General features: G+C 41.0%; 1 protein-coding gene across 1 annotated transcript in view; it reads right to left on the bottom strand.

The window, feature by feature from the left end:
- Positions 1-26,946, bottom strand: part of LOC308678397 (zona pellucida-binding protein 1-like) — a gene marked incomplete at its 3' end in the record, with an annotated part of 79,605 nt that extends 52,659 nt beyond the window's left edge. The window contains exons 1-3 of the mRNA XM_081345555.1: positions 26,829-26,946; positions 8,483-8,545; positions 2,538-2,663 (exon numbers count right to left, since the gene is read on the bottom strand). Of these exons, the coding sequence (XP_081201681.1) occupies positions 2,538-2,663; positions 8,483-8,545; positions 26,829-26,937 (298 nt within the window). The 5' untranslated portion in view covers positions 26,938-26,946. The remainder of the gene's footprint in view (positions 1-2,537; positions 2,664-8,482; positions 8,546-26,828) is intronic.
- Between the last annotated feature and the right edge of the window lie 328 nt (positions 26,947-27,274).

Below are 27,274 nucleotides of genomic sequence, written 5' to 3'. Positions count from 1 at the left end.
AGTGGGGGACCTTGACATCCTAGTGGACGATCACTTGACTATAAGCCAGCAGTGTGTAGCAGCAACCAAAAAAGCTAATACCATCCTGGGTTGTATAAACAGAGGCACAAAACCAAGACCACATGAAGTATTAGTACTTTATAAAACCCTAGTAAGACCACACCTGGAATACTGCAGACAATTTTGGTCACCATATCACAAAAAAGATGTTGAGAGTTTGGAAAAAATTGAGAGAAGAGCTACTAAGATGATCAAAGGCCTGGAGACTAAAACATACAAAGAATGGCTACAGGACTTGGGTTTGCCTAGTCTAAAGAAAAAAAGAAATAGGGGAGACATGATAGCAGTGTTCCAGTATCTGAGGGGCTGGCACAAGGCAGAGGGAGCCAGGTTGTTCACCAAAGCACCAGAGGGAAGGATGAGAAACAATGGTTGGAAACTGATCAAAGAGAGAAGCAACCTGGAATTAAGGAGAAACTTCCTGACAGTGAGGACAATCAACTAGTGGAACAGCTTACCCCCAGAAATCGTGGGCGCTCCATCACTGGAGATTTTCAAGAAGAGACTAGATATTCACCTGTCTGAGACTGCTTGAGCAGAGCGCTGGGCTAGAAGACCTCCAAGGTCCCTTCCAGCTCTATTTCTATTTCTATTCTCTTCTGTTCTATTTATTGGCCTAGTGCGATTGGACACACAAGGAATTTGGTACATAATCTCTCAGTGTGCATACAAACAACAAAGTAATAAGTTATAGATCAAAAATCATAAGAAACCATCATAATTCATAAGATACTAACAAATAATAAATCATAAGATACCAGTTTGAGAAGGTAGTAGGAAAGAGAAGAAAATGAGAAAGATAAGAAGGATAATAGCAAGGTAGGTAAATATCTTTAAGCTTAAGATAATGCTGTTTAACAGAGTAATTTAGGGGGAGAAAACTATCTTTGTGTCTCCTTGTTTTGATATGAAGTGCCCTATAGAGGCAATCTGAGGGGAGAAGTTGAAATAGTTTATGTCCAGGATGTGAAAACTCTGAAAGGCTAGGGAACTGGTCCTTTTTTTCTCCCAGAAAGGAAGGGAATCTTGGCAGTAGGAAAGGCAGAAGCAAAATTAGGAAAGCAGATCTACCCAGCATTTTCCTTCACCAGTTTTTCTCTCTGGCAAAATAGTTAGCTGTGCGGCAAGTCAGAGAGTGGGAAGTGGAACATGGGTATCTCAGGGTGGTAGAGGCCTTGGAAGGTGTGAGGCAGGTGGGCTTGTGCCTAAACTAGGTCTCCAGGATATCCCCAACCCCCAAGCTCCATTTAACAATCCATGCCTTTGTTTCATAAATGCACTGGGGAGAGCAGGGATAGCTAGTCATTACTTGAGGCAAATTGTTTAATATTGTCCTAACATTCCACTTAAATGTACAAGGTCCATTACGGTCGTAACTCGAGGACTACCTGTAATAAATCTCCATACATAATACTCCCTCCTATTTTTGACCCACAACAATAACGCTCTGAGGTAACTGGCTGAGAATGACTGGCCCAGTTACCCAGTGAGTTCTGTGGGTGAGGATAGAATACAAACTGTAGAAGCACAAATGTAAGGGAGCAAGACAATATAACCAAAGTTAAATCATATCTGTATCTATAATTCCTCTTGCATTTAAACAGAAGAACACAACTTTTTTGGTCTAAGGAATACCTCTATTTGAGTAAATTTGGGGGTTTGAACTTCAAAACCTGACGTACAATGGCAACTAGGGCTGAATTTCCACTACTAAATGATTTGGTCATAAAGTTGCATCCACATAATTTAGCAACGGCAATGTCTACAGTCCTGGTTGCCGTTATTAACCAAAAGCTACAGTAGTTTGGTGAGGCAAAATTTCCTGCCAGCTTCCCACAAGTCAGTAGAGAAGCCAGCTTAAGTTTCAAATCCCAAGCAGCTTGCAAGGAAGTCAGCAAACTGGTAAGAGACAAGCAGCAGGTAGGGAAGGGTAAAGACGGACATGAGGGTGACAGAGAGACAAGCTTTGGGTGCATAAGGGTAAATGTATGGGGGTACTCAAGAGTATAAGGGAGATGCAGAGCTATGATCTTGTTGGGTATGGATGCAAGAATGCACAAAAGCAAAGAAACTGGAGAAGAGCATACAGGTGGGGAAGACTTCCTGGGGAAGCTGACAAGGAAGGTTGCAAATGGCAATCAAATGATTGAGGGAGCTACAACTAAGACTGTAAAAATCGATTTCCAAGCACCCAGATCATGATCCCAAGACCATGAGGATGGCTAGAATTCCAAGAATCGGTTGTAACCACCATTCATTTAGCACTGTCATTACTTTGAATGGTCACTAAATGAATGCTTCTAAGTCAAGAACTAGCCATAATTGTTAGCTTGGTTTATGTGTTTAATTATAACTAAAATTAAATTAAACCCTTTAGATTTAGTTAATATACAAGAGTGTACATGTAAATTGACATTCTGTTTTTGTTTTTGATGAAAAACAGGAAAACGTTATTATGTAATATTAGAGGAAAATACCTGTAACCAAATCACCGCTTGGTCCATGCCATTCAAATATTGGGTCGATCAATTCTGAATTTCTCAGATGATTTGTTAAACATAGAATATGTGGACTGTTATGATGCTGCCTGACATACACTTTGACTGAAAATATAATTTAATTAATATTTGTTAAAAGAAAGTACATAAAAATAAAATTCATTTCAAATAACAATTATCCAAGTAAATCTATGCTACTTTCAACATTTATACATTTACTTAGAAGGTAATACAATTAATTTCAAGGAAATTTGCTTGTAAGTAATTCAGGATTGCATGAAATAATTTAATTAGCATACACAAAGAATACATGTGTTCAGACTTTCAGATATAGGATGTCTGTTATAACTAGCAAAGTTATATCTTTAGTTATGGCATCTTAATAATTAAATGTTACATTAAAAAATAAAGATTATATCCTTTGCTCACATTCCATTCTTCTACGAGACTGATAGACAAGCCGGGATTCACATTTTTAGCAATAGATTTCTTAGAAACATAGAATCATAGAGTTGGAAGGCACCTTGGGGATCTTTTAGCCCAACCCCCTGCCCAGGGCAGGACTCCTTATACCATCCCAAAAAATGGTTGTCCAATCCTTTCTTGAAAACCTCCATTGATGAAGCACCCACAACTCCAGGAGGCAAGCTGTTCCATTAATTGTTCTGACAGTAAATTTCTTTGTTCCAAATTGAATCTCTCTTTAATTAACTTTCACCCAATATTTCTTATCCTGCTATCAGATGCTTTGGAGAATGTCAGCTCCCTCTTCTCTATGACTGTCCATCAAGTATTGGAAGATAGCTATCATGTCACCCCTAATCCTTCTCTTCATTAGACCAGCCATATCTAGTTTCCTCCATTGTTCCATTGTATGGTTTAGCCTCCAAATCTCTGGATGCAGCATTCCAAGAATGGCTTTACTACTACAATGCAAAGCAGCACTATGATTTCAATGCTGTCCTTCTGTTGATATAGCCTAAGATTGCTTTAATTTTGGCAGCTGCAGCACACTGCTGGCTCACACTTAGATGATTGTTCATGAAGAAGACATCTAGAGCCATCTCACAGTTACTGCTATTGAGCCAAGAACCATCTATTCTGTACCTGCTTTTGATTTTTCCTGCTTAAGTGCAGGACCTTACTTTTATCATCACAGAACTGCATCCTATTTTGGACAGGGCCAAATGCTCAGGTCTGTCAAGATCCTTCAAATCTGCGAGTCTCTCTTTCATGGTGGTAGCAATTCCCTCCACTTTGGTTTCATCTGCAAATTTAATGAGCTACCCTTCTATCCCCACTTCTAGATCATTTATTAAGATGTTGAAGAATACTGCCCCAAAATAGAATCTGAGGTATCCCACTGCATACATCTCTCCATATACAGTAAATGAAGTTCCACTGAAGACTACATGCTGAATGAAGTTGGTCAACCATAAATCCATAGGGCGATAGTATTGCCTACCCCACATTGTTCTATCTTACCAAGAGTTAGGCAGTGATCTATTCACATTGTTTTTATTCTATCAAGAAGTAAGCTGTACTCTTCTTTGTCAAATGCATTATTGAAGCCTCAGGGTGGATTTGATTTAAATTTAAAGTAAAAGGCTTGCTTTAAATCAACTCGATTTAAATCATGTTTTTAAAGAACAACTGTCATCTCAGTCCTGCAGCAGCTCCTCCTCTGACCCGCTGTTGACTCACTGACAATCCCATTAACTTTAATGGGATGACTGGTGATGCGGCAGTGACACAACAAGGTGAGGGATGTGGCAGGCAGGTAAGTGGATGCCCGCTAACAGGAGCTGCCATGATGGATCTGAAATGACAGGTGCTGTTTAAACATAAGGACTCATTCTTGCCAGTAGTTAAAATCTTCAATATTATTTTCAAACAAAATGAAGGTTTCCTATTGAGAATAATAAGCTGTCAGGTTAGTAAAACAGCAATATCAGAACCAATTTTAGGTTAATCACACATACCGTTTCCCTGAAAATAAGACCTACCCTGATTTTTTAGGGTGGGCCTAATATAAGCCTTACTGCAAAAATAACCCCTAGTTAGGACCCTGTCCGCTCTGTCCCACCTCACACTGGTGCCGCCACAACAAGGCAAGGCAGATGGGGGAGGGGGTGGAGCTTCAGGGGCCTCCCAGCCAGGCCATTCCTTGCTCAGCGACCTTCCCTTTCACTCCCCTCCCAAGCCAGACTACCATGCTATGGAGGATGGACAGGATAGGCCTGGTCCCCCTCCGCCGTTTTGGAGCCAAGGGAGGAGTGACAGCGAAAGGCTCTGCTGCTGCTGTGCACCACTGGAGGAGCTTTCTTCACGTTTCACCCCACAGATCATCTGCCCGGCATCAGCAACCTACTCCTACTGCACCAACTATTCCGTGGCGCCGTGACCAGGCAGTGCAAGCCTCTCCTGCCATCTCCCTCTGTCGCCACTACTGGAGAGAACAGAGAACAATGCAGAGCAGAGAAGAGTACTTGCTTGCTGCCCTGCATAGCCCTTTGCAGGGAAATGGAGTTTGTGGGACTAAAAACAGTTTAGTCAGACCTTCCAACTTTTCTTTTTTTTTCCACGAGAAGTTGGAAGGTCTGACTGAACTTTTTTTAGTCCCACAAACTTTGTTTCCCTGCAGAAGGAGAGAAATGTACCAGAACTGGGAAGCAGGTTAGTGAAGAAATGCCTTTGGGAAGAGAGAGGAGCTGGGTGGTGGTGCACCAAACACTGCAGCAGCACTGGGAGAAGTGGCAGGAAACGGGGCTGCCATTTCCAGAATGGAGAAGGGAGATGCAGTGCAATGCAGGGCTGCAAGCAAGTATTCTTCTCTGCATCATTGCACACAGACGCCCCCCCTCCCTGTTCTGTTCTCTCCAGTGGCGGTGACGGAGGTCTGGCAGAGGGAGGCGGCAGAGGAGGCTTGCACTGCCTGGTCATGGCGCAAGCCACAGGAGAGTTGGAGAAGGTGGCGGCTGCCACCAGGCAGATGGTCTGTGGGGCAAAGAGTGAAGAAAGCCCCTCCAGTGGCACACAGCGGCAGCAAAGCCTTTTGCCATCACTCCCCCCTGGCTCCGAAACGGTGGAGGGGGACCAGGCCTACCCCGTCCATCCTCTGGAGCATGGCAGTTCAGCTCGGGAGGAGAATGAAAGGGAAGGTCGCCCAGCAAGGTCTGGCTGGTGGGGCCCTGAAGTAAATGGGTACAGGGCGGCTGTAGCAGCTCCATCCCCTCCCCCGCCCTGCCTTACCTCGTTGTGGCGGTAGCGGTGAGATGTGCCACGCGGTCTCCTTCCCCAAGCGGCCACAGCAGAAGTGGACTGTCTGTTGGAAGGGGCTGTTGGTGCCACCACCACGAGACGAGGCAAGTGTCACAAAAAATATAAGACATCCCCCCAAAATAAGACCTAATGCCTCTTTTGGAGGCAAAAATAATATAAAACTGGGTCTTTCTTTCAGGGAAACACGATAGTTGGAGAACTATTCAAATTCTTTTATTTAAAACACTTAGAGCCTGGTAGAGATGCATTGTTCTTCGAACAATCAGTTTGTAGTGTACATAGATTTGCAAAACAATGGGATAAAAGAATATTCCTGAAATGTAAATATTGCAGAATATACAGCCTGATGCTACATAACTAAACTCCATTTCATGCTGAATAAACTAAATTATTAATGTATCTTAAATAGAAAACTATATTTAAATTTTTTACTCCAAAAGCATTTTATTTCAATATATTTGATAAAAAATCAAAAAAGCTTTTAAATCAAAAAATCCATTTTTTTAAAAAAAAAATCATCGATTATTATCCACTCTGTGAAGTCTAAGTATACTATATTCGCACCATTTCCTTGATCTATTAATTTAGTCACTTTATCAAAGAAGACAATAAAGCAAAATCTGTTTTAAACAAACCCAGGCTGGTTTCTGGTAATCACCCTTTTCATTTGTAGGTGCTTACAAATCCGCCACTGCTGGATCTATTTGCAGATCCATTACTTGATTTTCTTTTCCAGGATTTCCCCAGATACCGATGTCAAGCTGATTTGTCAAATCAGTTGGCTTCTTCAGAATCCTGGGATGTAAATCATCTAGTCCCAGCAATTTAAACTCATCTAAAATGGATAGGTATTCACTTAGTAAATTTTTCCTTATTTTGATCTGCATTCCTGTTCTGTCTCCCATGGTGCTGCTTTTGATAGGCTGGGCTAAGTTTTTTCTTTTTGCATGAAAACTGATGCAGAGAAGGAATTAAGAAGGTCTACTTTCTCCCTACTGTCTGTCACCATCTTGCCATCTTCTTCCACTAGTCGATCGATCATTTCCTTGACTTTCTGCTTATTTCTTACATATTAAAAGAAAGTTTTTTTGTTATTTTTGGCATTTGTTGCAAGTCTTACTTCATTCTCTGAGCCTTGCATTTCCTGACTCCACCCTTGCACATTCAGGCTATTTGTTGGTATTCTGTTCTTAGTATTAGCTCCTCTTTCCATTTTTATACTTCTTTTTGTATCTCAGTTTGTCAGAGAGCTCCTTGCTGAACCACACTGATTTTATCTGGTCTCTTGTTTTTCTTTCTCTGTGATATTTTGATTGGGCTTTTTAAATCTCATTTTTCAATGTTTCCCAATATTGAATTATTTTTTCCCTTAGAATTTCCATCAATGGAATCCTTCCTAATTTCTTAGTTTGTTGAAGTCAGCTCTCTTGAAATCTAAAACACCTCTCTGACATTTTTCAACTACTGTGTGTGCATTATATTGAATTTTAGTATGACATGGTCACTCTGCTCCTAAAATTCCTACAACTTCTACCCCGTTCATCATTTCATCCATATTAGTAAGAATTAACTGACCTTCTAATTTCTTCCTCTAACATTTGGATAATAAAGTTGTCACCTAGGCTCATCAGGAACCTGTCTTGATTTCCCACTTGCTGCAGAATTTGTCTCCCAATTAATGTCCCTCACTACTATAGTGGTGTATTTCCTGCACACCTAGCTAACTGATTAACCAAACATTTATCTATTTCCTCTGCTTGGTTGGGTGGCCTGTTTAGTATGTACCTAACAATGTCATTTCTTTTTCTTCTAATATTCATCAAATGCATTCAAGAAGTCTATTCTCCTTGGTACTATGTATATCTGTAGAAGTCTGGTGATTTCTTAAATACAGTGCAACTGCTCCTCTCTCTTTTTTTTGGAGTCTGTTTCTTATTACAAGTAGTCCGCAACCTACAACCATTTAGTGACAATTCAAAGTTACAACAGCACTGGAAAAAGTGACATGTCCATTTTCACACTTACAATTATTGAAGCATCCCCATGGTCATCTGATCAAAATGCAGATGCTTGGCAACTGGTTCATATTTATGACAGTTGCAATGTCCTGGGGTCTTGTGATCACCTTTTGCAACCTTGTGATAAGCAAAGTCAATGGGGAAGCCAGAGACACTTAATAACCATGTTACTAATTTAATAACAAGTGATTCACTTAACAACTGTGATCAGAAAGGTCATAAAATGGGTCAAAATTCACTTAACAACTTAGCAACAGAGATCTTGGGCTTAATTGTGGTTGTAAATTGAGGATTACCTGTACATGGAGATCAATGAACTATTAACTATATTAATTATGGTAAATAGGTTTCAAAAAACCAGGAAAAGAAACCAACTATAAATCAGGATTTTATATGGCGACACCTTTAGTTTAACCCTTAACCACAGTTTTTGTTAATTCTAGTTAATAGGAACTTTGTTTTCTTGATTTGTTTCACTTCTCATAGAAAGTAATGAGAGTAAAGAAATGGCATTAACATTCATGAGGCATGAACTGTGTATTTCATTTAAAGACAAAATACGAACATGTGAATATAGCCAATGCTGAAAACCTCTCTAAAATTTCAAATTTGTTTACTATATACCTGGTAAATTTGTTGATCCTACAACTTTCAGTGCATGAGGATCTATTCTGGTAGAAGAATGAACTGTCAAAAAAGGGAAAAAATAGCATAATTTCAAAACTTAGAAAAATAACTAGACACAAATGACTGTTGACTAATCAGAGAACAATAACAGATCAAAGCAACCACAGTCACTTCACACACAATTGCAAGAATACAGAATGAAATGGCTATATTCAAACAATAATCCAAACATTTTAAAATTATTTCAAGATACCTTGGATAAATGCTGAAATATTACATTCTTCTTTGCTGTTCCCATCATGCTAGATTTGGTGTTAAAAACCAGACTTGCACAGGATAAATATTTCATTCTATACTCAAATCAGAAAATGCTGGTTTAATATTAGGTATCAAAGTGATAATATCCTGAATAATTTACCTATGTTGATTATCGTTACTCTTTTGAAAAAGCCAAAATTTTCATAACTCAAAAATAAATTGGATGATTTCATCAAAATTCAATGCATGATCTTATGAACAATCTCAAAAAAGAGGTAGGGCCAGAGCAGAACATATCCAAATTTTCAAAATCCTTATCAGTCTTTATTTATTAATTTGCAAAACACTTATTTTTTTTATATATTAATCCCTATGAAAAATATAAGACTGATACGTTAATTTGACAATTGATTTCTTAGCACATTCCTCGCATTTCAGAAACACAATATTCATTTAAATTATATTTTAATTTCCTATTCAGTTTTGATCAATTTTTAATCAATTCATGTTATTTACTGCACTTATAAATTACGGTACTTGCAAATATTAATACTACTGATTTTTAAGACCATTAAAGATAAAGGTAAAGGTAAAGGTTCCCCCGCACATGCGTGCTAGTCGTTTCCGACTCTAGGGGCCGGTGCTCAGCTCCGTTTCAAAGCCGAAGAGCCAGCGCTTGTCCGAGGACGTCTCCGTGGTCATGTGGCCGGCATGACTAGACGCCAAAGGCGCACGGAACGCTGTTACCTTCCCACCGTAGTGGTCCCTATTTTTCTACTTGCATTTTTACGTGCTTTCGAACTGCTAGGTTGGCAGAAGCTGGGACGAGTAACAGGCGCTCACTCTGTTACACGGCACTCAGGATTCGACCCACCAAACTGCCGACCTTCTGATTGACAAGCTCAGCATCCTAACCCACTGAGCCACCACGTCCCTTAAGACCATTAAGAACATCTAATTCTTTTTGATGGCTTCAAAAAGCACTTTGCCTCTAAATATCAAAGTATCTGCTACTGACAGTCATGATTTCCAAATGTCATTGTGCAGGAAGAATGGAATCATAATTAAAGGAAAGCTAAGTAACAGTTGAGTGATACAGGGAACAAAAAATATTTTTGGCATAAAAAGTGCCAATCAGCTGCTCTGCTGCCACATTTTGGTGACAAGACACCACTAAATTTTAGAAGCAATCTAAGGCATACCCAAAGCATTACAGGTAGTCCTTGACTTACAACCACAATTGAGTCCAACATTTCTGTTGTTAAGTGAGACATTTCTTAAGTTAGTTTTGCCTCATTTTATGACCTTCCTTAACAGAGTTGTTAAGTGAATCACTGCAACTGATGAGTTAGTAACCCAGTTAAGTGAATCTGAATTTCCCACTGAGATTGTCAGGACGCAAAAGGTCATCACATGACTTTGGGACAGAGCAACGGTCATAAATATGAACCAGTTGCCAGGCATCTAAATTTTTATCATTTCGCTATGGGGATGGTGCAAAGGTTATAACTGAAAAAGAGTCATAAATCACTTCTTCCAGTGCATTTGTAACATTGAACAGTCACTAAATAAGTCGAGGACTACCTATATTTGGTAATTGTCCTAGGTGAACATATGAAAACTGCATATATATATTCAAATGCTACGCCAAATGATGGGCATCTTTGATATCTAAACTGTTAACTAAAGCATTATTGGGCTATATGCAACCTATGGGCATTCATTCCTGGTATAACAGAATGAATGTATGATGAAAATGGTAACACATAAATTCATGAACTATACAACTTCAGACAATTATATAAACAAATTATTAGCATAGTAATATTAATGAAATCCCCTCCATGGATTACTGCCTTGTCGTGGCGAAGGGGCTTGCGTAATTCAATGAAGCTATGAGCTATGCCGTGCAGGGCCACCCAAGACGGAAAGGTCATAGCAGAGAGTTCTGACAAAATGTGATCCACTGGAGAAGGAAATGGCAACCCACTCCAGTATCTTTGCCATGAAAACCTTATGGACAGTACCAAAAGACAATACGATATGACGCTGGAAGATGAGCCCCTCAGGTCGGAAGGCATCCAATATGCTACTGGGGAAGAACAGAGGGCTAGTACTAGTAGCGCCAGAAAGAATGAAGCAACTGGGCCAAAGCCGAAAAGACGCTCAGCTGTGGATGTGTCTGGTTGTGAAAGGAAAGTCCGATGCTGTAAAGATTTTTTCTGCATAGTAACCTGGAATGTAAGATCTATGAATCAAGGAAAGCTGGACGTGGTCAAAAAAGAGATGACCAGACTGAATATCGACATCTTAGGTATCAGCGAAATAAAATAGACAGGAATGGGTGAATTTAATTCAGATGACCATCAGGTATACTACTGCAGGCAAGAATCCCTCAGAAGAAACGGAGTAGCCTTCATACTCAATAAAAGAGTAGGAAAAGCAATACTGGGATACAATCCTCAAAATGACAGAATGATCTCAGTTCGAATCCAAGGCAAACCATTCAATATCACAGTAGTCCAAGTCTATGCCCCAACCACCAGTGCTGAAGAGGATGAAATTGACCGGTTCTATGAAGCCCTACAGCACCTTATAGAACTAACACCAAAAAATGATGTCCTTATCATCATGGGGGATTGGAATGCTAAAGTAGGAAGCCAAAAGATAACCGGAATAACAGGCAAGTTTGGCCTTGGAGTACAAAATGAAGCAGAGCAAAGGATGATAGAATTTTGTCAAGAGAATACAATGGTTATAGCAAACACTCTTTTCCAACAACCCAAGAGACGGCTCTACACATGGACATCACCAGACGGTCAACACAGAAATCAGATTGATTATATGCTCTGCAGCGAAAGATGGAGGAGCTCTATACAGTCAGTAAAAACAAGACCAGGAGCTGACTGTGGCTCAGACCATGAGCTTCTCATTGCAAACTTCAGGCTTAAACTGAAGAAAGTAGGAAAAAGCACTAGGCCACTCAGCTATGAATTAAATCATATCCCTGTCGAACATACAGTAGAGGTGACAAATAGATTTAAAGAATTAGATCTGATAGACAGAGTGCCTGAAGAACTATGGACAGAGGTTCGCAACACTGTACAACAGGTAGCAACCAAAACCATCCCTAAGAAAAAGAAATGCAAGAAAGCAAAATGGCTGTCTGAGGAAGCTTTGCAAATAGGAAAGGAGGGAAGCGAAAGGAAAGGGAGAAAAAGCACTCATTTTACATGCTAGTAAAGTTATGCTTAAAATCCTACAAGCTAGACTCCAGCAGTATGTGGACCGAGAACTACCAGAAGTACAGGCAGGATTTCGAAGAGGCAGAGGAACTAGAGATCAAATTGCCAACATACGTTGGATCATGGAGAAAGCTAGGGAGTTCCAGAAAAACATCTATTTCTGCTTCATTGACTATGCCAAAGCCTTTGATCGTGTGGATCATAACAAACTGTGGCAAGTTCTTAAAGAGATGGGTGTACCAGACCATCTTATTTGTCTCTTGAGAAACCTATATGTGGGCCAAGAAGCAACAGTGAGAACGGGACACGGAACCACTGATTGGCTCAAAATTGGGAAAGGAGTCCAGCAAGGCTGTATACTGTCACCCTGCCTATTTAACTTATATGCAGAGCAGATCATGAGAAAGGCAGGGTTAGAGGAATCAAAAGTTGGAATTAAGATTGCCGGAAGAAATATCAACAACCTAAGATATGCAGATGATTTCACTCTAAATAAAAAAAATAAATAAACCTTTATTGTCAAAGTACAACATGTGTACATTGAGATTAGCTGAGCCTCCCCCCGTGCTCTCTCCCCCCAACACACAGTGACAACAAATCCTCCATCCCACCACACTATGTGAACCAACTACACCACACACCAGCCTCCCAAGTCAATTCTGCATAAGATTATGTCCCATTTAAAAGCCTAACAGCCCACGGATAAAAGCTATTTTTCAGCCTGTTGGTATGGCTGGCTATATTCCTATATCTCCTACCGGATGGTAGGAGAGTAAAGTGATACCGTCCAGGGTGTGAGTCATCCCTGAGAATCTTCCTCACTCTTCCAAGGCAACGAGCCCTGGTGATGTCATCCAGTGGTGTCAGGGAACAGCCCACAATATTGTGCTGTGCTCATTACCCTCTGTAATACTTTCCTATTCGCGGCTGTCAAACCAGCATACCAAACCACAATACCATACGAGAGGACGCTCTCTATAGTAGACCGGTAAAAGAGGGTCATTAGCTGTTGTTCTACCCTGTTCTTCCGCAAGACCCTAAGAAAGTGAAGCCTCTGTTGGGCCTTTCTAGCCACCTGAGTTGTGTTAACTTTCCAGGTCAGATCTTCACAGAGGTAGACTCCCAGAAATTTAAAGGAGGAAACTCTCTCTACACAGTTCTCCCCGATGTAAAGTGGGGCAGGTTCCTCCTTTTTTCTCTGGAAGTCTAACACCATCTCTTTCGTCTTGCCGATGTTTAGGTGCAAGTTGTTGTTACTACACCATATGGATAGTTTTTGTACCTCCGCCCTATATGCTGTCTCATCCCCACCTGTAATAATAAAATCTCTAATGGCAGAAAGTGAAGAAGAACTAAAGAGCCTCTTGTTGCGGGTGAAGTAGGAGAGTGCAAAACTTGGGTTGAAACTTAACATTAAGAAAACCAAGATCATGGCATCCGGCCCTCTCAATTCCTGGCAAATAGATGGGGAAGAAATGGAGGTAGTGACAGATTTTATTTTCCTGGGCTCCAAGATCACTGCAGATGGGGACTGCAGCCAAGAAATTAAAAGACGGGAGGAAAGCAATGGCAAATCTAGACAGCACACTAAAAAGCAGAGACATCACCCTGTCAACAAAAGTGTGTATAGTCAAGGCTATGGTCTTCCCAGTTGCAATGTATGGCAGTGAAAGCTGGACCATAAAAAAAAAGGCTGAGTGCCAAAGAATTGAGGCCTTTAAACTATGGTGCTGGAGAAGACTGCTGCGAGTCCCTTGGACTGCAAGGCGATCAAACCGGTCAGTCCTAGAGGAGATCAACCCTGACTGCCCTTTAGAAGGCCAGATCCTGAAGCTAAAACTCAAATACTCTGGCCACCTAATGAGAAGGAAGGACTCACTGGAGAAGAGCCTAATGCTGGGAAAGATTGAGGGCAATAGAACAGGGGTGTCAAACTCAATTTCATTGAGGGCCGCATTGCGGTTGCCCTCAGGCGGCCGGGTGGGTATGGCCAGGGTGGGCGTGGCCTACTGGGTGGGTGTGGCTAGAGTGCGTATGGCCTACTGGGTGGGCGTGGCCAGCTCTACATGGTTCGCATCAAGGGTGCCTATGGGGGCCTGGGCAGGAGTGGGACAGATCTGAGGGTCTCTGGCAGAAGGAGGGTCTCTGGGCCAGGGCCAAGGCAGTGGGGGCCGTTCCCTCACTGTTTCCAGGATGGCTTCACGGGCCACATGGAACCACTTCGCAGGCCGGATCTGGCCCCCGGGCCTTGTGTTTGACATGTCTGCAATAGAAGAAGGGGATGACAGAGAATTAGGTGGCTGGATGGAGTCACTGAAGCAGTAGGCGTGAGCTTAAATGGACTCCAGAAGATGGTAGAGGACAGAAAGGCCTGGAGGAACGTTGTCCTTAGGGTCGCGATGAGTTGGACACGACTTCGCAGCTAACAACAACATTAATGAAATGTAACAAAACATGATTCGCACTGTTAAACAAATGTAATCTTCTTGGAAGAGACTGGAAGTAAATATAAAAAAGTTGGTTAACTTTTCCAACATATCCAGTAGATTAGGGGGGTCTTCAAACTTGGCCCTTTTATGACTTGTGGACTTGGGAAAGATAAAAGTAGACTAGCTATAGTTTACTTTATTAAATGTCTAATTAAAGTCTAAATAAATTACGTCCACAGTATTTCTCTGACCTATCAATTTAGTCAGTTTGTCAAAAAAAGAATGCAATTAGGTTTCTCTGCCATGATCTGCAAAGCTAATCTACAAACGTTTTTAGTAATAACTTTGCTTGTTTCAAGGTGTTGCAGATTACTTGCTTAACTTCTCCAGGGTTTTCTCAGATATTGATATAAGGGTGTTTTACCTGTAGTTTCCTAGATCCATTTTTCCTTTTTTGAACATGGGAACCTTAGTTCTAGTGCTCCAGATTTGGTTCAGAGATTTCATATGCCTAGTTCAGAGATCCTTCAGAACCCTGAGATGCAATCCATCTGGTCTTGATGATTTCAAGTCAACTAGAGTGAATAGGTGTTGTCTTATTATTTCCTTGCCTATTTTGACTTGTACTCCTAGTCTGCCTTCTGCAGTACTTCTTTTGATAGGTTGGATTGTTTTTCTTTTTGCATAAAGAGTGAATTAAGACGTTCTGCTTTCTCCCTGTTACCTAATATTTCCTTGCTAACTTCTCCCTTTTGCGGAATGATTGTTTTCTTCACTTTTTTGTTTTTTTAACATGCTGAAAGAAACTTTATTTTTATTTTTGGCATTTGTTGCAAGTCTCAGTTCATTCTAAGTGTTAGCTTTCCTGACTTTGTCCCTGCAGATTAGGGCTGTTTGCTGGTGTTGTTTCTGTTACGTGTCCCTCTTTCCATTTTTATACCTGTCCTTTATGTTTCAGGTTATCTGAGAATTTTTTATATATATAACCATTCTGGTTTCATATGCGGTCTCTTACTTTTCTTTCTCAATTGTATTGTGTTAGTCTGGGCTCTTATAATCTCATATTTCAGTGTTTCCCAAGCGTTTTGAGTTATTTACCCTTTCAGATTTCCATCCATGGAATCCTTCCTAAGCTCTTTCTAAGTTTGTTGAGGTCAGTCTGTTATAATAAGTCTTTATTGATTAGCCCTTGGGCCATATCAAAGTGCAAAATTTCAGCAACAAATTATTACTAAAATTTGATAAAAGCAATTTAAAATGGATTTTGATAAAATACAATTTAAAATGGAATTAGAATAAAATACAATTTAAAATGAAATAGGAAGAAAATACAATCTAAAATGAAATTATAATAGTGTACAATAATTTAAGATATAGATAAAATATGATAAAATTATATTTTGGAGTCACCCTTGCAATCTACCACAATCAGTCCCACATATGCAGATCTCAACCGAACCATTTTGTTTAAGTACTGTGCTGCGTTAAATATTATTTTCAAGTTCTGGCCAGACATAAGCTAAGTTGTTTTGATATGGGGATCCCAATGGGTCATTCGTTTGATATATAGACCAAGATACCTGTCTCTCACCCTCTTATATAGGCAACAATGAAATAGCCAGGTCTTCAACCACTGCCGCTCCGCAAATGCAGAGATGCTCATTGTAGGGTATAGCATGAAATCTCTTATGTGACCATTGTGTCAAGCTGTTCGAATCTCGCCCGCATAAATATTTCCCTAAGATGTTTTGGCAGTTGTAACTTCAAATAAGTGTCTACTTGAAAAGTACGTTTGTATTTACTCAGCCATTTCAAGTTACCTACCTTACCAAGGATAGCTATATCATTTTGTGCTTCTATATCCTTAATTCTTTGGGCAATTCTTTTTTGGGGTTGTTCTCCTGTTACACAAGAGACAGGAAGGCCACAGTGTCTTACAAAATTTGTTATAAAGTTCTGTTATAGTCTATGATATTAATTTGACTCTGGTAAATTACTTGTGTCTGCATTATACTGAATTCCAATATGACATGGTCACTCACTCCTAAAAGTCCCTGCAACTTCAATCCCTTCTATCATTTCATTTCTGTTAGCAAGAAATCCAGTATAGTTGACCTTCTAGTTTCCTCCTCTGCTTTTTGGATGACAAAATTTTCTGCCAGGATCATCAGGAACTTGCTTGACCTCCCATCTGGTGCAGAGTTTTTCTCCCAGTTGATACAATTATACTGTATCATGCTTCGTGCACCCCTTACCTAAGCAATTAGCAAAAAAGTTCATCTATTCCTTTTTTTTATTTTATATTAACCTAAATGCATTCAAGATTTTGGTTCTTAGGGATTTTTTGCATTTCTATAGAAGTGTACTTATTTCTTATATATATAAAGCAATTCTATATCCTCTTTTTTTAGATCTGTTTCTTTTGAACAATTTGAATCCCTCTAATCATACATTCCAGTCATGGGTTTTACCCCACCACATTTCAGTAATGTCATAGCTACCCTTATATATTTTTGGACAAAGTGAAAAAAAAAGATAAGTAGAAAAAATGGAAAGAGGGCCATATAACTAAGGCAGAATACCAACAAATAGCCCAAACCTGCAAATATGAAGTTAGGAAAGCTAAGGCTCAAAATGAAGACTTGCAACGTGTTAAAAATAATTTAAAAAGTTTCTTTCAACATATAAAAAGCAAGAAAAAAGTCAAAGAAACAATTGGTCCACTAATGCAGAGCTTTTCAACCAGTGGTACGGGTACCACCTGTGGTACATTGGCACCTGGCAGGTGGTACATGACCATCCTAGAAAAATGGTAGCAGGGGTGGGGAATGAGCTGAACTGGTGGCAGCACCACACAAGCCTGAGCGAGAGATGGCTGGAGCTGCAGGGCTGTCAGGGCTGAGCGGAAGTGCCAGGATCAGCGCCAGGCTCCAGCTGGAGCTCGGTGCTGATCCCGGCACTTCTGTTGAGCCAAGAAGAAGCTCAGCTGGAATGTTGCAGCATCCCCAGGGTCTTGTGATATACATTGAGATGCTTGGCAACTGATTCATATTTATGATGGTTACAGTGTCCCAGGGTCATGTCAAGTGACCAAAACCTGCTGCAACCACCCAGCAGACAGGGGAAATAAAAACCAAATGCCCACCCCACCTGCTGCCAATCCTGAACAGAAATGCTCACAACAATAAAAACCTTGGACAGGAGGAAAAGCGCCACCAGGCAGGCAGGCAGGCAGGTGTCTTGCTCGGCTGTGGCTTGGGGGGCACTTTTTCCAGTGCCATTGTAACTTCAAACAGTCACTAAGCGAACTGTTGTAAGTCTAGGACTACCTGTACTTCATCACTTTTTCCTTTTTTTTTTTGGTCATCTAGTTTTTGACACCTTGCTAGGCGACTGGTGGTACTCGGATGTTGCCATATCCTAAAAGTGGTACAATGGGTGAAAAAGTTGAAAAGCCCTGCACTAATGGGAGATAATGGCAAGTAACTACCAGGAGAGAGAAAGCAAAACTGCTTAATTCATACTTTGCATCTGTGTTCATGCAAAAAGATAATACAACCCAACTTACCAAAAATAGAACCATAAATCACAGGCTAGGAATGCAAATTAAAATAAGCAAAAATAAGGTAAGAGAACACCTGTCAGCTCTAGATGAACTCAAATCATTGGGTCCTGATGGATTACAACCCAGAGAACTGAGAGAACTGGCAGGTATGATCTCTGAACCACTGACCTATATCTATCAAAGTTCTTAGAGCACCGAGGAACTATTTTAGGACTGGAAAAAACCTGATGTGATTCCCATCTTCCAAAAAGGAGAAAAATGTATCTAGGAAACTACAAACTAATCAAAAAGTCTTGGAAAAGATAATCAAGCAACAAATCTGCGAACACTTAGAAGGAAGCAAAGTTATAACCAAAAGCGGACACAAATTTGTCAAAACCAGATCAAGCCAAAGAAGCCTTATTTTATTCTTTGATCAAGTGACTAAATGGACCAGTGGAATGCTGTGGACATAATATACTTAAATTTTAGCAAGGCATTTGACAAAATAGATCACAACCTACTTCATGGACAGCTAGAAAAATATGGGATAAAGAGTACCATCATCAGTTGGCTTTGTAAGTGGCTGAAAAACCATACTCCACATGTAATTCTTAACAGAACTAGATGCACATGGAGGGAGGTGGGCAATGGGGTATGCCAGGGTTCCATTTTAGGCCCAGTATTGTTCAATATCTGCGTAAATGTGGGAATAGAAGGGGAATTCATCAAATCTGCAGATGATACTAAGCTAGTAGGAATAGCCAACATCCCAGAAGAAAGGTTCAAGATCCAGAAGGATCTCAACAAATTGGAACACTGTGCCTATATAATAAAATGAAATTCAAAGTGAATAAAAGTACAATTTTACACCTAGGTAAGAATAAACGTTTGTACACGTTCATCAGTGATGGCGAATCTTTTAGAGACCGTGCCCAAACTGCAACCCAAAACCCCCTTATGTATTGTGGGGTGGGCAGGGGAGGGATGCATGTGGGGGCCAGGCAGGGTTGGGGGAGACCCAGGAGGTCTCTGGTGAGTAGGGCAGTAGGCAGGATGGCTTGCTCAGCTGATGGCTTGGGGGGGGGAAGGGGCAGCTATACCCCCTCCCAAACACTGCCCTCTCATGAAAGGATGAAAACTCCAAAAAGTGACAAGGAAAAAAAGTTACAACAGAAGTGTCTTGCAATGATTTTCTTCCCCACTTCCTTCTAGCTGTAGTTTAAATATGTAAAGACCACAGAAGAAAAAACTTGGCTTTCTCTCATTTTAATTCAGAAGGCAAGAAGGGGAGGATTGGGGGGGGGGTTTGTTTGTTTCAAAGGAAGGGAAAGAGAGGGGCTGGGGGAGTGCGGCAGGTGAACGGTGATGGTGCAAGGCTTCTGGCTATGCAGGGGGGCGTTGGGCACACATTCTCTTTAAAAGAGCAAAACAAGGCAAAAAATAAAAATTCCCCACTCACTCCACCTCCCAAAAACACAATAACAGAGCTTTCAATGATACAGTCCTTGGAGGCCATATGGGTGGACTCACTGCCCCTCTGACTCCCCCCCCAGGCACTTGCCAGAGCCCCTTAATCACAGAACATTGGGCAGGGGGGTCCCATCTCGAGTCAGGGGTGCCAGCTCAGCAGCACCAAGGGAGATTGGCACGGTCTGTCTCACCCTCGTCACTGTGTGTGTGTGTGGGGGGGGGGAATTGGATTAGAAAAATGATCCTCCAATGCCCAGCAGCTGCTGCCAAGGTGGCTCATCTCCTTCCTCTGGGGAGAAAGGGGGTCAGCATGCTCTGGGGACCAGGGAGGTGCAGGGAGGCTCTTGAGCCCCACAGCTCTTCTGAGGGGAGGAGGAGGGGAAGGGCTGTGCTGGGATCAGGGTTCCTCGTGCCCTCCGCTGCCTGCCTGCACTCTTCTGCAACAGATGCCACAGCTCCGCAGACATTGGGAGCGCCCATCCCACTTACTGCTCATCCTGGGGCAGCTGCTGCCGTCTGGCACTCTCCAGCCCGTCACTGGCCAGCCGAGCTCGCACCTCGGGCGGATGGAGGCTGGAAGGGAGCAAGAGCCAAGGCTGCCCAATTCCTCCATCTGAGGATGTGTGCGGGGCGAGGCACCATCCAGCTCGGTAAGCCGCGGTCTGCCCGCAGAAGGAAGAGGATGGAGGAGGGCTGGACAGGGATGGGCTGGTGGTGAGCACAGCACTTCCCATGGGGGGAATCTGACCAGTCCCAGCCTGGAAGGGGGCGGAGAAGCCAAGGGAGCCTGAAGGGAGGCAGGCATGGTGCTCAGGGGTAGCTGCTCTCCCCCCACCTCTCCTGCAAAAGGGCTGGCTGGCTTCGGTGTCACCTGGGCAGGCTTTACTGCGCATCTGCACAACAGCTCTGGCAGGCCCACCTTCCTTCCTTCCTTCCTTCTCCCTCCCCCCCTCTCTCTCCCCCTTCCTCCAAAATCCAAACTCATGTGTCCTCCTTCCACTAGCCTTCTGCAAAGCACAAACGGACGCCACATCCTACTTGTCTTCTCCAAACTCATGCCCACCATCGCTTCTAAAGGCCGTCTGCTCACTCACTCACTGCACTCCCGCCAAAACTTCTCCTTTTATAGGTTCCCCTATCTCTGCTCAGCTCTCACACTGCTAGAGAGAGTACTGCTAGATTTGGTTTCCCTGCCCTCTCCAGTTCCCACTAGTCAAGCGCTTGTGGAGAGGGGGAGGTAAGCGTCCCTCTGGTGCATGTGCCAACAGAAAAGGCTCTGTGTGCCCAGTCTGGCACACGTGCCATAGGTTCGCCACCAAGGGACAAGGTGAAGCTTGGCTCTGTACCAGTAACATGGGAGGGATCTTGGAATCTTAGTGGCAATTACTTTACTATAAACCAAAAGTGTATGGCAGCAGCCAAAAAAGTCAATGCAATCCTTGGCTTCATTAGAGGGATATGATCAAGATCACATGAAGTATTAGTATTGCTTTACAAAGCCTTAATAAGACCAAACTTAGAATGTTGCATCCAATTTTGGTCATCAAAATATAAAAAAGATATTAGAACACTGGAAAAAATGCAGAGAACAACAACAAGGGGTGATTAGGGGGCTGGATGCTAAAACTTACGAAGAACATTTGCAGGAACTGGCTATGTCTAGTCTAGTGAACTAGGACTAGGGAAGACATGATAACAGTGTTCCAATATTTGAAGAGTACCACTAAAAAGAATGGGTCAACCTATTTTCCAAAGCACCAGTAGGTAAGGTAAGAAAAGAAACAACGGATAGAAACCAATCATAAAGAGAAGCAATCTAGAACTAAGGAGAACAATTAACAGTGAGAACAATTAACCAGTGAAATGCCTTGTCTTCAGAAGTTATGGGTGCCCCAAAGCTGGAAGATTTTAAGAAGAGAATGGACAGCCACTTGTCTGAAATGGTACAGTGTCTCCTGCTTGAGCAGGCTTTTCAACTTGTGGTACACTGACCACTGGTGGTACTTTGGCACCTGGCAGGTGGTATGTGACCTAGACATGTGTAGCGGGGAGGGGGAGGGTGTCAGCTGAAGTGGCAAAAGCACCAGAGAGACCTGGAGGAAGAGTCAGCTGGAGCTGCAGTGTTGCTGGGGCTCTGCTGAGGGCACTTCCGGCAGTCTCTGCTATCACTGGGAGCAACAGACAGGCCTTGGGGTGAGAGAGTCAGCTGGAACTGCCAAGGGCCTAGGATCGGCATGTGTAGCTCCAGCTGATCGAGCTGTGTGCAGCAGCCAGCTGGGGAATGGGTTACTACGTGTGGGAGTGGTGGCAACCAATGCTGGAGCTCTCCCTGAGCCCCAGAGAGTGGCGCATCTGGAAAAGAAAAGGAGGAGGCTGGAGGGAGGAGAGGATATAAAAGGAGGGTTTGGTGGGAGAGGGAGAGGAAAAAAAGACAATAGGAAACAGAGAGAGAGGGAGAAAAGGAAAGGTTTCCGTGAGAAGCAGTGAAAAGAGAAGAGAAGCTTCTGTGAGAGAAGCAGTGAGAAGAGGAGAGGAAAGGCTTCTGTGGGAGAAGTAGAGGCTTCTGTGAGTGAAGCAGTGAAAAGAAAGAGAAGAGAGGCTTCTGTGAGAGAAGCAGTAAGAAGAAAGAGAGAAGAAGAGGAGAGGCTTCTATGAGAGAAGCAGAGAGATCAATGGAGTAGACTCTGTGTGCGAGAGAGAAATAGCACAGAGGAGAGAGGGAAAAAAGGCCGGCCAGCCACCTGACCACTAAAGTAGTGGTGCATATTAATAAATATGCATAAATTCATATGTTTGTCAGTGCAAAGCAAAAGTGGTTCAACAAAGGAAATGCCATGAAATAAATTAAAACTGGTACTTTTTTTCTTTTTTTTGGTCATCAAGTTTTTGACACCTTGCTAAGCATTGTTATATCCTAGAAGTGGTACAATCTGTGAAAATATTGAAAAGTATTGGAGTAGAAGACCTCTAAGGTCCCTTATAATTCTGTTATTCTATGTTTTACATTCTTTTTGACTGTCCCTGAATTTGCCTTCTATGTATCATGTTTTATGTCTGAGTTCCCCTTCTTTCGCACTATATAATTGGTTGTCTTCAGGTTTATGCTTGGGATTACATCCTAAAGATTGATCTTCTTTCCATTCCATATTTAAAGTCCTTCAAATAAGCTGGGCCAGTTAAAAGTTTGAAAGTTTGGTCACCAAATTAGAGCCAGACATTCTGCAAACTGAAAGTAAGGGGATTCTAGAAAACACAGCTAACAATAAACCTGGAAGAGTTAGGAAAATAGGGGCAAGACTATTTATAATCTTATAAGGTGATGCAATTAAAGTCAGATAAAATTATATACAGTTTGCAAGCCAGGTATGGATAAAATGGCAATGCTCAGTGGAGTAAAAAGAAACTACTCATCTAATAATGGGAGAACTACAATGACAAATATAGATAAAATATTAAAGTTCATACTAATAGTAAAGTTATGCATTGTCAAAGCTGTAAGTTTTCCATAAAAGATAGATCATCAGAAAGAACAAAGAAAAGCTGATACCTTTGAAACTGGGGTGCTGGAAAAACCACATCTGACTACAGGAATAATTAATTACTAAGTAAAGTAAAATCAAACTACTTCTAAGGAGCAGTCTGTTTTTACTTATCAATTATTCTTTTAGCCAGAGGTGTGGTTTTTCCAGCACCCCAATTCAAAGGCATCAGCTTTTCTTTTCTAAGGACTGTACAAAGTGTTATTTGTTCTTTTCTAGAATGTAATTATTTCAGTTGTTGTGAGTTCATGCTTGTGATAAACAGTTTGTGATCTTTTGACTATTTTTTTTATTATCTTCAGGATCTTCAAGCATCAGGGTCTCCTCTGATTATTCTTGACTTCATAAAATCTTATAATGTTCATATAATGTTCAAATATTTAAGCTTTAGATTATTAGATAATCTAATTTAGGTCACCAACGGGAGAATAATGCAAATGGTTTGCAGTTATGTAATAATCTAAAGCTTAAACATTTGAACACTATATGAACATTGTAAGATTTTATGTAGTCAAGAATAATCAGAGACCTTGATGCTTTTGATTTTGAAAATAGTAAAAAATGACCAAAAGACGACAAACTGGCTATCACAAGCATGAACTTAAAACAAATGAAACAATTATACTCTAGAAAAGTATAAATTATACCTTGTACAGTCCTATAAATTCTTATTCAGAACTCATTTTTTTTCAAATATAAGATTATCACATAACTTTTTATTTTAAAATTTTAGTCCAATCAATACATAGTTAACATGTGCTAAGTCACATATAAAATGGGATATACAAATACATAATACAGCTTGAATTATGGCAGGGGTAGGCAACTTTGGCTCTTTTATGACTTGTGGACCAGCTATGCTGACTCAGAAATTCTGGGAGTTGAAGTCCACAAGTCATAAAAGAGGCAAGGTTGCCTAACCCTCGGTTAAGGGAAGCAATATTATAAAAGTTTTATCTATGGTTCAAAATAGATTTCTAATGATTCACAAATTTGTGCATCATCCAAACCTTGATTATATATATTATCCTAAGGTTGACTACCTAAGCAATTTTCAGGCTCAGAGAAGAGGCACAAAATGTGGTCTAATCCAGCGAATATCTGTTTCCTAGTTCAGTGAACTAAATATTCTACTGCTGAGATGACCATAAGCCTAAAAACAAACCAAAATTAAATAAAAACTTCCTTTCGATTAGCCATTAGATGCTAGCTGACATGGAGAGCAACCAGAAAACTCCAACTGATTATTTTTGTGTTACCAGCATAGCAAGTAGCATAGCAAGTATTTTATCTATGCTTTTCACTAAGCAAGGCTTAACTATAATGTAGTCGATCTTTCTTATACATTTCTAAAGCTAGCATTATTTCAATCTGAAGCTCAAAAAGGGTTAGTATAATTTCTGCTTTCTGGTCTTTTGTTTCAGTTTGCCTATGAACCATGCATCCCTTTTATTAGATTAACAAAACAAAAGTCTACCATTTTTGGATTTTAGTTTGAACACCAAGCCAGAAATAAAATTGTATACAACTAACTAACCTGTTTTCATGATTTGTATTTTGCTGTTCAATTGAAGGTAAATTTCTTCCCATGTGCTTATTTCTACGTTTTAAACTATAGTACACTTTTCTGAGAAGAAAATAACTACAATGCATAGCCACAAGATGGAGTCATACAACCATATATATGTAAATAAGGAAAAATATAATAAATTACAGTAATTCTAAACATTTACAATTTTTCTACAACTGTTTTCAATTATAAAATCTGGAAAAAAATACATTTTAATACAATATTCTTTCTCAGATAAAAATGAAATCCATTTATTTTGTTCTCTCAACTATTAGTATATTTGCTCAAATGCATTTTAGGATCCTTTGTTTGAAAGGTCTTGAATCTTGAAATAAATGTTACTTTTATTTGTCTAATACAAAATAATAATTATTCCAAATAACTTTATTTTTTAGTTTCATTTTGCTTTCATATCCTTTTAGAAAATTACAAAAGAAAACTACTAGAAAATAGTTCGCAAGTTCATCATGGTGGAAGCAGATAGAAATTTGCATAACGAATAGTAGATCTGTGATTTATCACTGAACAAAGCCATTTTAGTAACTGCGACACCACACATGCCCAAAACTGGTTTGTTGAAACAAAGGAAAGTTGAACAGAAAACTAGGAAGCGATGAAAAGTCTATATGCTTATATCTAGTACCCAAATTCTGGGACTGAAATTTATTTTCCTGACACATTAATTTTTGGTGGGAGGAAGGGAGAATAGATATATAACATTGAAATCATTCCCTTCAATTATGTGAAACCTAATAGGCATTGGGAAAATTTAATATAACAATGAGAATTCATTTATTTATTTAATACTATTTCTATACCGCCCTTCTCCCAAAGGACTCAGGGCGGTGAACAGGGCAAGAATAAAAATACAAATTACAAAAGTTAAAACAAGATTAAATAAATGCCCACATAAAATACATCTTTAAAACCTAATAAAATAACAATAGCAACCCCCCCCAATCCCCTCATCAGGCCAGGCCAGCTTGTTCAAAAAAGTATGTTTTTAGCTCGCGGCGAAAGGAGCGAAGGTCGGGCGCCGTCCGGAGCTCAACCGGTAGCTGGTTCCATAGCTCCGGGGCGCCCACAGAGAAGGATCTCCCCCTGGGGGCCACCAGTCGACATTCTCTGACCGGTGGCACCCTGAGGAGGGAAGTCGATGCCGGCAGCAGGTGTTCCCTCAGGTACTCCAGACCCCTGCCATGTAGGGCTTTGAATACCATTACTAGTACCTTGAATCTCACCCGGAAGGCAACTGGTAACCAATGCAGCTCACGGAGCAGAGGTGTAACGTGGGAGTATCGGATAATATCATCAATATTATCCAATGTTTGCCAGAGAAGAAAGTACTATATCTTTCCAGTTAGTAGAAATAATTGGCGATATTTTTGGCAGGCAAATAAATCCATTGTTACCATACTTCTATCATGAACATATGTATTACAATACTATGATAGGTACATTATGGAAGTAGATCAATCAGTTTCCCAAAAGGTTATTTTGCCAATCCCAAAATAGGTGCCAGAACAAATAAGGATTCATCAGTGAGCAGGCCACCAGCATTCCTCCAGTCCCGAGTCTACTCCATCAGTTTCTCAACACATTGCATAAATCTTTGGTTTAAAAGTTTTGAAGGTTTAAAATAATTCAAAATCAATAATCACTGTGAAGAACTGTGCAACATGTCCCAAAAAGATTTTTAAGTTTCTTCATGATCATTAATCCACATGATTATTATTTTTTAAACATGAAATAACAGAATTGTCAGACTCAAGACGTCTATTGGTGAAGCACCTGGGATTTAGCACTTTATATAGTCAACTGGGTGAGGGCAATTTACATAGGAAGCATCCTACCTAGTTCCCCAAAAATTACTTCAGAAGGCTTTCAGAAGATTGAAAGGTAAAATCTATATAGGAATCAAACACAAAATTCTCCAATTATTTTTTTTTTGCAAAAACTGGGTTATTCATACGGAGACCATACATTACTAGCCCAGGAAACATGGATTGGAAGACAGAATGCCAACTGCCCAACTACAAACACTGGCTTGTAGGCTTTTCTATGCGAATCATTACTATGGGTTTGCTTGCTAGTTATACTCCTCCGTCCAGCAACCATAGACGATTAAACCAATCAAACATGCAGTATTATCGGGGACTTTCCTCGCGAATTACGCTACCAATATACCAGGAGGAAGACAGAAGGCACATTATGGACTCAAGGGGGTCGAGCTGGGAAGCCTCCTGTACCCTTCCTCCTAAATATTGAAGTACGCGCTCTTTTACCTAAGGGAAATCCCTGCAATAGGGACAATGCCAGAGCGACCCAAGGAACACAGAAACTCCAGTATGCAGAGGAGAAGTCACGTCTTCTCCGCAATCCTTGGCGCCGCATCCCCGCATGCCAACAAATCCTGCGGGACTGGATAAGTTCCCGCTCTCCGCTCCACTTTTTCGCACGCGGAGGTCAACAAATTCGTTAGTCGCTGGCGTCGAATGCCTCTTGTCACAACGGAAAGGGGGAGGGGCGGAGGAAGTACAATGAAGCTCGGCGCAGAAGTGTTCGGCTGGCGTCTTCGCGTGGCGTAGAGCGCTCGGCTGCGACTCTTACGCAATTACAAACTATTGGCTATATCATCGTATCGGTGACCTAAAGGCCTAGTTGGCTTATTGGCCATTATTTCTCCGTGTATTTAAATTACCACTACTTTGAGCAGTACATGACTTAATAG

The sequence above is a fragment of the Vipera berus genome, assembly GCF_964194415.1.
Source record: "Vipera berus genome assembly, chromosome: Z".
NCBI classification, from domain to species: Eukaryota; Metazoa; Chordata; class Lepidosauria; order Squamata; family Viperidae; genus Vipera; species Vipera berus.
This window is presented reverse-complemented; position numbering and strand designations above follow the sequence as displayed.